At 41.7% G+C, this 13,127-nt stretch overlaps 1 protein-coding gene across 2 annotated transcripts; it reads right to left on the bottom strand.

Moving 5' to 3' along the window:
• Nucleotides 1-962: 962 nt before the first annotated feature.
• Nucleotides 963-8,599, bottom strand: ndc80 (NDC80 kinetochore complex component). Of its 2 annotated transcripts, none has more exons than XM_064339730.1 (17): nucleotides 8,481-8,599; nucleotides 7,435-7,530; nucleotides 7,248-7,331; nucleotides 6,511-6,637; nucleotides 6,162-6,334; nucleotides 5,283-5,385; nucleotides 5,083-5,172; nucleotides 4,880-4,973; nucleotides 4,697-4,797; nucleotides 4,091-4,235; nucleotides 3,712-3,917; nucleotides 2,827-2,979; nucleotides 2,658-2,747; nucleotides 2,435-2,527; nucleotides 2,001-2,131; nucleotides 1,629-1,731; nucleotides 963-1,401 (listed from the first exon to the last, which is right to left on the bottom strand). In XM_064339730.1, the coding sequence occupies exons 2-17, from the start codon at nucleotides 7,521-7,523 to the stop codon at nucleotides 1,273-1,275; spliced, it is 1,911 nt and encodes a 636-aa protein (XP_064195800.1). In that variant the 5' UTR covers nucleotides 7,524-7,530; nucleotides 8,481-8,599; the 3' UTR covers nucleotides 963-1,272. The 2 variants fall into 2 exon arrangements, with proteins under 2 accessions (XP_064195800.1, XP_064195799.1); XM_064339729.1 differs by lacking the exon at nucleotides 8,481-8,599 and adding an exon at nucleotides 8,137-8,255.
• Nucleotides 8,600-13,127: the final 4,528 nt, after the last annotated feature.

Below are 13,127 nucleotides of genomic sequence, written 5' to 3'. Positions count from 1 at the left end.
CGATACATTCCTATTAGGTTATTTTTCACCACCTTAAGTTTGAGAATAGTGGCATCTAGTCGTTCATCTGGAAAAAATGTTCAGTTTTCAGTGAAACACATTATATGGCCAAAAGTATGTGGACACCTGACCTCCAACTCATCAAAAATTATAGGCATTAATATGGAGTTGAACTTCTCTGAAGTGTATACAGCAAGGGAGTGCTTTGGACAGGAAGTTGTCATCTAGATTTACATGAAAACAAATGCAACAATTCACCCATCTGCATAAAATATAACGGTTTTCCTTTCTTTTGTTAATTCTATTTTTTTTCTTGGGGGGTGGTGGTGGGGGAGTGCGGGTGATTCCTCCTGCCTCCAGTACAGACCACAATTCACTTAACTGAAATTGAAGCATACACCTTCAGTTTGAAACATCAAAAATCAATTTGGTTTCAATTTTGACTGAATGTCAAATGGTTAGAAAAAGAAAATTATCCAACATTAAATAATTACGCATCTCTCGTGTTTTCAATGCAACCGTTTTCATTGGATGTTACACCTCCTGTCTGTAATTATGAACAACAATGTCCTCATTTTGAACTGGTGTGTCAGTAGACGTGACCCTTCACCTTTGTTGAATCAGGCGGTCATTTTGTCCACCACAGCTGTACATAGCCAAATGGATGACAGAAACGCTTTTGCATAATGGCATTTACACAATGCAACAGATTGGAATTAATATATGTGGGTGTGAAGCAGTTTAACCAGCTAGATGGTGAATTTAATACAGAATACTGCAGCATAAAGCTGTACAGAGCTCTGATGAAGTCAGGATTAGATTCTGAACAGTGGCATTAAGCATGAAATGAAATATCAAGGCAGAAACTAAATGTACTATCGGTCTTTGGGGCCAGCTGTGCGTGTCTCATTTAGAGATGCCAACTCAACACCTCTAAAACATTCTCCAGCAAAACACAGAGGTGAAATGATACACTTTATTATATTTTGATCTTCAACATAAACAAATGGAAAAACAAAGAGAAACAAATACAAACAGTAAAATGGTAACCCTCTTCTCTTGGCAGTAAAATGACACTACAGCCATCTCCTCAGGTAGGGTTGCTGGAGCTTCCATTTCCCATCATCTCCCTATTCATGCTATTAGGTTTAAAAAAAATAAATAAAAAAAGGCTTTAATTTCTAATATCAGTCATTCCAGAAGTGGAAGCCACAGCACCAGCTGTACTTATATACACTCAATCTACCTTCCAAGGCAATCTGACAGGCGGCACTATAAAGCATTAGCTTTTGCTATGGAGCTTTCCACCATCTCTTTCAGTTCTCTCTGTTCAGCTTCATCCTCCTGTAGTTTCTCCTTGTAGAGCCTCTCCCACCTTTTGTGCTGATCCTCTAAGGAGTTCTGAAAGCAGGACAAAGACAATCCCTTATACAGAATAAATAACTGATGACAAGATAATATCAGCTATCGTTAATTATAATCATATGGATAAGAGCCGCAGTTTCAGGTCAATGCCTCAAGAGACCCAGAAGTTGAAAGCACTGCTGGAACATCTGAAAGATAATGCACCTCATAGCCTATTAGCAGTGATTTACAGTCATAAATGTACATTAGGATAAGGGACTTGCCTCCACGATGGACAGGTGGTTGGTTGCTGTAGTGAACACATTGTAGAGATTGTTTGCCACAGTCCTGCGCTTCTCATTGGTCTCTAGCAGGACCAGGTGATACCTGAATGATGAGACAAACCAATTTTTCATGTCAACAGGAGAAACACGAACAAGTCAGGTAGCAGAAACCACCTCTTACTTCCTTCCTCGTTCACAGACTCTGGGGAAAAACAAGCTGTTCAATTATCCATCAACTGTCATTGAATCATAATGAAAACACTGCATCAGCTGCCACAAGCCCAAAAATTCCTTGCTGTGAATGGAGCATCTCGCCGTTCAGTAAGAACACGCGCAGTTCGAGCGCGCTGCGTGAAGGGAGGGCGGACTCACTGCTGCTGCACCGCCTTGAGCTCTTTCACGGCGTTGTCGTAGCCTTCGGTAACCCTCTTCTCCAAGAGTCTCTTGTTGTTCTCCATCGACTCCAGATCTTTGGCCCATTTCTCCTCATCACGAGCACTCTCCTGGAGACCACACGACAGCAGTGAGCCTACCGCCACAAAAATAGCTGCCATCCGCCGGACTGCCTTCCGCGCGCACACTGCTGCCAGTAATTTTGTGGAGCTCGCCCCACTGTAGTTGTATAGCGTGAACACTAGCAACATCACCTGTCCCAGCTGACCGATAATGGCATCGCCAGTACATATACCAAAGTAAAACATCCCTTAAAGTGGATCTGCTCTCATACCATTGCTCATGCCACAAAAGTTATCAGGCGGGACATAAAAGCGGCGGATAGACGTTACAGGACGTGAGAACCAACTTGCCTGCATGTCGTATTCAAGCTGCTCATCAATTCTTCTGATTTCCTCCTTCAGCTGCTTTATGTCATTAGCCTTGTCCGCAATGTTGGACGTCAGCTTTGTAAAAAAGGAAAAAGACACGTACAAAAATCGTTATTTTAAGTCATAAAGGAGATGGCTCGTACAATCTGGAGGAACAATGACCCATTCTCACTCTTCAGTGAAAAATACAGAAATGCCTCGATACCTGTTCCACAGCCTCCTCCAGACTTAACTTCTTGTTGGCGAGTCTACTTAGCTCCTCGTCAATGTGAGAAATCATATCCCTGAGAGGATTCTAGAAAAGAGAACCGGGCGTCACACTTCAAATCGGTACGGGAAAATATCAGAAATGATGCGAGAATGCAGGAACGTACCTGAATCTGAACTTTGTATTGCGCTGTCATGGATGGCCCGTAGTCTGTGGCGGCCTTGATCTCGAAATCCCGCCCACAGGCATTTTCAGCAGATGCGGGGATAAGCTTCAGTTTACGCGCAAGCTTGTGGTATTCTCCAAGCTTTACTTCAACCTGTAGAGGTAAACAAAACGGCCTTTTCATGGACAACCTCCTATTTACCTGAAGTGCACTTTTGTGCTTTAGATCATCAACTGCCATATACCAATATACCTATATATTGTAAAGCCAGCATGTTGCCAGAAACTTCTATAAGCATCTAAATGCACAAACTGGCCAATTTCAAACACATTAAAACAGAAATAAATTGCAAAGGACACCAGAAAGAATCGCAAATTCTAGCTCTGCTCACCTGTCAGTGCTTCATGCAGTTGGGCACTCTCGTTTACTTATTTAATGAAGTAACAAGCAACTGAAGGACACCCAAGAGAATTGACTAATTTCATCCAATCAGATTTATTTTCTGTAAACTGTGCTCAGGCAGGGCTGGTAGTTCCCTGGGTTTTGACCCACCAGTTAGGTAGTCCAGAGAGAATAACAGGTAGTACTGGGTGTCAGGACTTCAGATTTGTCCTTCCCTGGTAAACCAGCAGAGGGCATCATAAACCGTAACTGATAGTGGACATAAGGACAGTTAAAAGCCATGTTGTTTTAGCTAACCATGCAACCAAAGAGGGTGATTTCTTCAAGTAAAAGTGAGAAATGTAAGAGGATCTTTAGAGGAATGACTTTCAGCTGTCCTCAGAAATCTTAGTCAAAAAAAAAAAACACTATACTGACTTTGAGAAGCCAAAATGAGCAAAAACGTGATTGGCAAGCCACCCTTCGTCCCTATGTGCCACTCACCCTCTCCTTGGCCTTGGCCAGCACGATCTCTTCGTTCCACATGTGCTGCTCGGCCTCCTCCTGGCTCTTGCTCAGGGTGTTGATTGTGTGCTGGAGCTCGTTTCTCTCCCGGTTGATCCTCTCGATGTCCGCGGGCGAAAACTTCTGGTTCACCAGTATGTGCTGGAGCCTGGCTTGCTCCTGCTTCAGAGTTTCTATCTGAAGACCTGACATCAGGAAGCATTAAGAGTTTTAATGTCACTTCTTAAAGCTAAATCCGAGCAATACAAAGGAGAAAACCGCATTAAAAAAAAGAATGTCCAGTAACTTTTTTGGCTGTTGACTAGTAAGGGCTCCCTAACAATGGGAATTTGTACAGTCACAGCAGAAGCTGGCTCACCTGTGGCCTCCAGCTCCTCGGCTATTTCTGCCGCTTTGTTCTCAAAGTTAGATTTGAAGGCCTCTGTTTTACTGAGATAATCTCTCATTTTCTGTTGATCTGTCTGAAACTTGAGCTTCTCAGTCCTTTTGGCCATTAACCGATCCTGTGAGGCAAAAAAGGTGAATGGCGACCGGTTTGTCTGGAGGTCGCTTACATCATCGGACAGGGGCACGTATGACAGTATGGATACTCAAAAACGCACATCATAAAACCGTGGCTATCATCAGCCAAATCGGCAGGAAGACCAGTACAGTACAAAGCCACTCATGATCAAGCTCTTTTTCTGCATAATTCTAGACAGTCTAACACTAATAATATCTCTACATACAATTGTATTCATTTACTGTCATGTAAAATCGTACAACAGGGTTCTGACTCATTTTAGGAAATCATTTTCCAGGACAATTTCCATGGCTTATAATAAGTATTGTGCATTTCACAGCACAAATAACACAAAAGTCAATGCATGCAATTAATTGCTAGTCAATGCTGTAATGATTAAAGAAAAAAATCTATCCTCTACAGTACATAAAGCCCACAGAAACCATAAACAGACACACAGACCTGTTGGCTCTCTTTCTCAAGCCTCTCAACCTCCTCAGTCAGAATACTGTGTTTCTCAGCCATAGATTCCAGAAGGGCTTCATCCACATTATAAAGTTTCTCTGCAGAAAAACCAAAGGAAATCGTGTCATTTCGCGAGTTCCGGGTTTAAGGTCGGCTGGAACCTACGACGGGGCTTCTTACTCAGTCTAGTGAGGTATTCCTGATCCTCCTCTTCAAAGGTGTCTGCACCTTGCATGAAACGGTCGTAGGTCTCAGAAGTGTACTCAAGAAACAGCTGGGGGGAAAAAAAGAAACAACAGCGATGCAAATTCCTTTCTAGGGCCACACAATGGGCGATACGAGACTTTCCAATGCTAGAAGGGGGCACAAACGAGGAGCAGTACCTTGTTGAATTCGACTCCATCCTCAATCTCAGAGCTACCGTCAGAAATATCGGAAAAGAGAAGGTCTTGTTCTCTCATGGAGTTGAAGAGCTGAAAGGGAATTCAGGCAATTAGGCACTTCTTTACGCTAAACGAAGGCACACTGCTGCGGGAAGGTCAGCTGTATTCACACCCACCCACACTTACTGAAGCTGACTTACCTTCACAGTATCAATAAGCCACACCAGAGCCCCGAGGATCTGTGGCCAGGTATGAGGGGCTCCGACTGAATACATGGAACTTTTTGAGAGGGCAAACGGATACCTGCAGAGGAATGCAAAGCGGACGCCAGGTCAGACGGGAGGTGGGCTGGAGTCATTTATCTTCAAAACCATACTCTTAATGTAAATTTGTTCACCGTTTATTGTGGGGTTTCCTCCAGGTATTAAAAGCCGAAGCGCTGCACCTCCGGAATTCGGTAAACATCAATAAAACCTCAGACTAGGAGTGGGCAGTAAACTTAATTCAAGATTATGCTACTTTGTCAAATTACTTTTGGTCCCCTAAAACAGAGGGACAACATATAAAAAAAGGCTGTAATTCCTACATCGATCAGCCAGTATGGAGGTAAGTGCCTTCAAATTAAAGCTGATGGCCTCATACTTTGTTTCATTTCAAATCCAATGGAATCCAGAGGCTGTATACATACATATACAGCCATATTCTAGCTACGCGACAGTTAAAAAAAAATATGCAAGAATATTTTCCACAGACATATAATTATCTATTTTCAAATCTAAAATGGCCCCGTGCCGGAATTCCAGCACAGTGTTGGAGAACTTTAAGCCCTGAGTTGTTTTGTGTCGGTACACAGACACAATCTTATGGTGATCCTTTCAATAAATGAGCGCTATCGAAATGTGGCATTCTGTAGCCATGCTTTCACCAGATCAGGTGTAGGCTATACCACGTGAACACCATGGCTCACCGCTCCATGCGGCTACTACTAACCCTCTGAGTCACTTCCCCATCCACTAACCATTTTCCGGGAGGAAACCCTGCATTGCACCACATTTAAATCTAGTTTGTTCTTAATATACCCCAAGTCTTTGAGCATTCGGGGAATCTCCTCCTCTATTTTGGATGTCGGCAACTGGAAGGTGGGATCCAGGAGGCTGTAAATGAACCCAAAGATCTTCAGGAACTCCTTGGTGGACGGGGACTGGAGGCACTTAACTGACACTGTGCCAGGGAAGCCCTTCTCTGAAAGAAACTGGAGAAAACGAGGGGGAATAAGACCCGGGTTGGTACCATACACAAGAGAAGTAAGCTGAATACATATCTGAAGTTTAAAAGCCAGGATTCTGCCAAGTGTCGCAAAAAACCTCTTTGTGAAGTTGCCACACCGAAAGCACAAACCTGGCAACCACCGAGGTCACAATACCTTACCTCACACAGGTCTTTTATGCATTGCTGGACAAATTGTTTGTCGTGAAGGGGTCGGGGGTCCTTGATCTTCTCAGCCCCTCCAAATGTACCTATACTGCTGTTACGAGGCATGCCAGTCCCACTGGCCCTAAAAATAAAAAACATGTGATGTGGCATTGCTATTAATGGTTATGCCACAAATAAGTTAAAACAAGGTATTCCGCACTTGCATTACATTGCTTGTATGCTATCAAGTAATGAATAATATGTTCGCATGAATAATTTAGCTATACATTAGAATGTCAACACTGATGTCAACAATTCAACATACATAGAGGAAAATTCCATTTGAATGAAAAGTTAAACAAAAAATTTTATTTCAATATAAATCCCTTGCATTTCCAAAGCATGGCAAACTCCTCTGTGTGTTTTAAGTTTTACTAAAGCTAAGGAAGAATGGAAATTCCAGGGGGGGGGGGGTATCAATAACCACATTTGTCTGGCTTTATTGGCTGATGGTGACAGCAATACAGTTTATTTATTATCATCTGATAAAGGTAATACTGGACAAACTAAGTGCTGTACAATTAAAGTTAATCATATAGATACATGTTCTGCACTCGTGCTGGTTCTAACTTTCCAACTTTAAATTATGCAAAAACAGCCCTCTGTTTATACAGAAAACGTAGATGTGCATCAAGTCTCTGCTTCTTGAAATGATATGCACTTGACATTTTGTAACGGACCTTAAAACCCACCTCTTTCCAAAAAAGCTTGTCCGCCTCTCGGATGTACCAGACTGAGGTTTTGGAATGTTCAGCTTTCCGAAGCCAGAGTCTTTGCTTCATGAAGAAAACAAACGCGTTTGGTGAAACAGCTGACTGTGCTTATATGCGCAAATGGCTGTTCAGAAATTATTAAAGCAGAACTAACATCAATAGTTACCTTTGTGGAGTGGCATTGACCATACTTGTTCGGTTGTCAGCCACTCTCAGTGGCAGCACGGACAGTCTACTGCTGGACGCTCGGCTCATTCTCCTCCTATCAAAAACAAAGACAAATAGCTAGCCAGCCAACACATCACATCAATACTAACGTTAAAAAATAGCTTGCCAGTCAACTAGATAGCCACGCTAGAACCGTGGTATGCGGTCACTGAAAGTTACCTTTTTCGTGTATAAGCCTAGGTAAAACAAATTACTTTGGCTAGCTAGACCTTATAAGCAAGAGAAATTAAAAACCTGACGTTATCACCATCTGAGTAACAAATTGCCAATTGGGTACTACCAGCTAGCATGAACAATATAACGCTAGGGAAAGTTCTAGACTACACTCATTTAGAAAGATCAAGCCATGCCTTCTTATTGTTTTAGTAATTTAGCTATCTAGATAGTACTTCGAGCTCAACAAAAAAGAATGTCGTTAACTAGGTATTAGCTACATAGCTACTTCCCTAACATTAGCTAAGTTAGCTTAGATGATAACTTGGCCTCCACAACCTTGCGAACTTACTTCTAATTAGTACCACCGTTATATTTTACTCGTGCTAGTTCTACTAAATTGTAAGAAAATATTAATTATAAGAACGTCATATATTTTCATAACCAAATGATCAAAACATTAAAATATGTTTTAAATAGACATTACCTTTTGTACAAGCTTGCTTTCGGGTAAACGCCACCTTCTCGCTTTGCTTTTCAGAATTCAAAAATTCCGCCAACCAGAGGCAACGGTTTAGCTACCACACAAGTAGGGCGTGTCTGTGACGCCGGTACTAGGAAATCACATTCATGTAACCATTTTCCCGATTCACGTTTTGTAACGATTAGGCTATATAAAAAAGTCACACCAGTTTTTAATCTCCAAGACATTGTTAAAATAGTGAAAAGATACCGAACAGTGAAAACGACCTACGAATTCGCGTCATTTTTTAAATAAGACTGTAGTTCGTTTTTGTCTTATGAGAAACGAGATATGGATACATTTCTTACCATAAGCATACTAGCTGTTATGGAACCGTTTAGCTGTCACTGACTGCACTCCTCGACAGTCGACATGCCCAGAATTAAAATGATTGTAACCCCTCTTAATGCTCTATGCAGGTGTACTGGGTGTCCCGCTGCAAATAAACCGGCACATGTTTGTATACTCTTAGAACGGCAGTACTTCCTTTTTATGTATGTTGAACCTTGCTTGAAGTACTTTCCGGTTCTTTTTAGCGTGGTATTTGGTGTCTGCTGGGTATAATGTAGGCTATTTCAACAATAACACGTTTCGTGTACAAAAATGCCGCGTGACTCAGGTATACAACTGTCATAAAACTAAATCTAGGCATGCATTAACAGTATTGATATTAAAATGAGGCCTAGAACAAACAATACTGGCTATCTTAGCTCCGCAAAGATTGATCTTAAAATAGCTATTTTAAATTCGGTCTTTGAACAACAAAGCACCGCTGATAAATTGTTACATAACCGATAAAAAAGTAGACGTAATGTGTTTAACTGAGACATGGCAGAAACCTGAAGAATTTATTAATTTAGCTACGGGAGGCGACTCCCACCGGGCTATTCATTGAAAAACCACGCTCCTCTGACCGTGGAGGAGTACTGGTTGTTTTACACCGCGGTAATATCAAAATGAATGCTGTTGCCATACCAAGTCCCTCATCGTTTGAATGTCTTGTCGTGATATTATCCGGTCCCCAACCTCTGTATATTGCAGTAATCTATCGCCCGCCAAAACCTTCAGCTGTATTTCTCTGAGTTCTCATCATTACTGACCAGTGTCTGTGCTATGTCATCAAATGTATTGATTTTAACATTCATGTTGATTCTGCTGAATGCAATTTTACTATGGATTTCTTATCCCTACTAGACTGTTTTGACATTAAACATGTCAATTTCCCCCTCACATAACAAGGGACAATAGATCTGGTATGCTTCTGTGATGTAACTCCCTCTAAACTCACTGGCAGCGATCTCCCCATTTCTGATCACAAAATCATGTTGTTTGATGTTCATACCTCTGTCCCTGAACAACACCAAACCTATTATTGCCTTCAGAAATGTATAAAAACATCAGCCCTGACTTAATGATGGAACTTTTAAATGAATGTCGTGTTCCCAACCCCGTCTCCACCCCTACTGATGAGCTAGTCTCTCACTGTAATGACCTATCTACAATCACTTGCCCCTCTTAAATTTCACACTGTTTCCTTCACTCGCACTGCACCCTGGTACACTCCTGAATTACAATTGATGAAGTCCAATGGCCATCGCTTAGCCTCAGCTGCTACACCTGCAGCTTTAGCCTCAGCTGCTACGCCTGCAGCTTTAGCCTCAGATGTTATGCCTGCAGCTTTAGCCTCAGCTGCTACACCTGCAGGTATAGCTTCAGCTGCTATCTGAACGTCTGACAAAGAGAACTGGTCTAGTTGTTCATGCTGAGGCCTATTCTGAACATCTAACAAATTACAAAAAATGCCATCTCAGCTGCCAGATCTTCTTACTACGCCAGCATCATTCACATAAGTAATGGCAATTCAAAAGTTATTTTCTCTACTGTTAACAAATTGTTGCAGCCCCCTGACAATTTTCCACTCTGCATTTCTACTGATCTTTGCAATAAATTCCTTCTTTCATACTAAAGTTGATGCAATCCACCAACAACTCCTCCTTACAAGGACTGAACATATGTCCTCTCTCTCACTTTGGAGCTAGCTCAGACAGGTTCTCTCTCTCAGTTCCTCCCCGTCAATGATTCCAATATATCTGAAGTCATTTTAAAATGCAGGTCAACCACATGTCAGCTAGACCCACTGCCCACCTCACTAATCAAATCTCGCCTCCCTGCCCTCCTTCCCCTGTTGCTGGCTATTATCAACTCCTCTCTCACCGCTGGCACTGTACCTAGTAGCACTGTCCCAGCAGTCACACCTATTCGTAAAAAACAGGAGCTGACCCTGAAAACTTCAACTCCAGACCCATTTCAAATTTGCCCTTTTTAGCCAAAACACTGGAGCGAATAGTTGCCATTCAGCTTCAGGACCACCATTCCACCAGTTACTTGAACCTTTTCAATCTGGTTTTCGCACAAAACATAGCACAGAGACAGCCTTGGTGAAAGTTATCAATGATCTTCTCATGCAGCTGACAACAACCTCTTAAACATCTTAGTGCTACTGGGTCTGAGTGCTGCTTTTGACACAGTCTGTCACTAAATTCTGCTTGAACCCTTGGCTAGTATTGGTATCACCCATCTTGCACTTTCCTGGCTGAACTCACTCATACCTCTGATAGGCAGCAATACATATCTATAAAGAATCACAGATCTGACTTTGCTTCTGTCACTAAGGGTGTTCGGTGGTGGGTCCTCTCTTCATTATTTATCTGCAACTACTGGGTCAGATCATGCGTCGTCATGGTGTTAGTTTTCACTGCTACACTAATGACACACAGCTTCATATAAGTTCCAAACCCTCTGCACTTCCTCCCCCATCTCTCATCAACTGTTTGCAGGACATTAGAATTTGGATGACCTGCAATTTCCTCAAACTTGAGCAAAGCAAAGATTCAACTTTGTAATAAGGAGTGCTTAGTTTTTGCAACAGCTGGTTTAGGAACATATTAACGCATCTCAAACACATAATGAAACTAATTATCCATCCATTATCTATACCCGCTTATGCTGGAACCTATCCCAGCGTGCATTGGGTGAGAGGCAGGATTACACCCTGGACAGGCTGCCAACCTATTGCAGGGCACACACACTATTCACTCACACGCTCATACCAATGGGCAATTTAAAGTCTCCAATTAGATTACCTGCATGTCTTTGGACTGTGGGAGGTAACCCACGCGAACACAGGGAGAACATGCAAACTCCATACAGAAAGGCCCAAGCTGAGATTCGAACGGATGACCTTCTTACTGTGAGGCGACAGTGCTACCCACTGCACCACCGTGCCACCATGAAACCAATTTTAAAAATAATAACGGAAGACAACGAAAAAGAGCAGAGAACATCATTTTTATTTCAACTGTTACTAATAAAGCATGAAGATACAACACAGCAGAAAATAGAAAGTTAATCAGTTGCACTTCAAAATTAAGCAAGACTGATACAAGTACATAATCCGTGTTTATACATAAAAGAGCATATGTCAAGGCAAATAATATTTAGATTAGATAGCTCACATTTACAATAAACTTTAAAATCAACATGTATTTAAGAAATAGTTTAATTTAGTTTGACAAATATCATATGGTTAAGGCCAATTAACATGGAAAACGTTCTTTTAACCCAAGCAAAATGACAGGCGTCATAGATTTGAGCAATGAAGAAACAAGAAATCATGTCACAAAGCGGTGCAGTGTCTCTTATGTCTTCATTCTTTTGGGGCTGTAAATAAAATCTGATAAAAAAAACATTTTCAACATACACAAAAGTTACTCACACATACAAAGCACTGTCTACAAGTCAATCATTCAAACCTACGCCTTGCATTAAAAATGCATCAAAATTACGCCAAGTTACTGTACTACAAACAATATTGGCTCTTACCTCACACAAATTAAACAAGCTGTATTCCAAAGCAATGCTAGCCAATGTTTCCTAAATTGTTTCAAGTCACTTGATTGTCTGTTGAAATGGAGTCAGAAGGTACAGAAATTAATGTTTTTAAGGGCTGAGTGTCTGTGGTCATTGTGGTTAATTCTGTAGGGAACCCTGAAAAGTATAGGTATGGGAAATGCCGCCCCATCAAGCTGTAGCCCCCCCAATCCTGCAGCAATGTCTTATTGGTATCGGTATTGGTTTATTCACTTAAGCATACTTGACTCTGGGGAAAACACAAGATCTTCACCCCATACGTTTACATTTTTTTTTTTTTTAAACGTAGTTCTGACTTCCAGGTGTAGTTCAAGGGAAGATCACTTTCTTCACAATTCCCTTTCCCGTTGAACTTTCTTATACACAGCAAATAAAGGAACAACAACTTTGTGGAGATACTGCTGAAAACGTTTCTCCTTTTCTTCGAAAGAATCCGCCTGAATCTCCACAGAAGAGGAATCCTCTTTGTTTGAGAGAACCACAGTTTTAGAAATGTGCAACAACCACATGTGAAACTGCACTTTAAAATGGAATTCCTCCTTTAACTGGCCATTCTTTTTGAATGCTGCAGAATCTAAAATTTCAATGAGTTTTTTTTGGTTTGCTTCGTGAAACACAATGCAGTGGTCAGCCAGCAGTAAAGGGTAACTCGGGTGTTCTCGACAGTCTACAATTCTAATTTTCTCTAGTTCCTCTGTCTCCCGAACGGTTCCTGAAGTCAAGGGGATTCGTTTCAAAAAGAATTTGTGTAAAATGTCTTTCTGGTTATTCCTCCGCATTTCCTCAGTGGTCTTTTTAAATACTTTTTTGTTTTGTTGTTTTCTAGGATTGCCATTATTGGTTAGGCCGCCATTTGCAGCTACAGCTATTGAGGAGGCTGCATATGCAGGTATAACGGCAGAGGCTGTATCTGCAGTTGGAGATGATGCGGTATCTGCAGATTTTGCTGTAGCAGCTGAGGACATAGCTGCAGGTATAGCAGCTGAGGCTAAAGCTGCAGGTGTAGCAGCTGAGGCTAAAGCGGC

This window comes from Anguilla rostrata, chromosome 6 (genome assembly GCF_018555375.3).
Source record: "Anguilla rostrata isolate EN2019 chromosome 6, ASM1855537v3, whole genome shotgun sequence".
Classification (NCBI taxonomy): Eukaryota; Metazoa; Chordata; class Actinopteri; order Anguilliformes; family Anguillidae; genus Anguilla; species Anguilla rostrata.
Note: the sequence above shows the minus strand (reverse complement) of the source record. Positions and strands in the feature narration are given on the sequence as shown.

What these genes read in the sequence shown, in the direction of transcription:
- ndc80 (XM_064339730.1), bottom strand. Translation starts at nt 7,523, where the DNA reads ATGAGCCGAGCGTCCAGCAGTAGACTGTCCGTGCTGCCACTGAGAGTG. An exon ending in GCATAAAAGACCTGTGTGAG is followed by an intron (nt 6,335 to 6,510) that starts GTAAGGTATTGT and finishes CGTTTTCTCCAG; the next exon opens with TTTCTTTCAGAGAAGGGCTT. An exon ending in ACCACCTGTCCATCGTGGAG is followed by an intron (nt 1,402 to 1,628) that starts GCAAGTCCCTTA and finishes TCCTGCTTTCAG; the next exon opens with AACTCCTTAGAGGATCAGCA.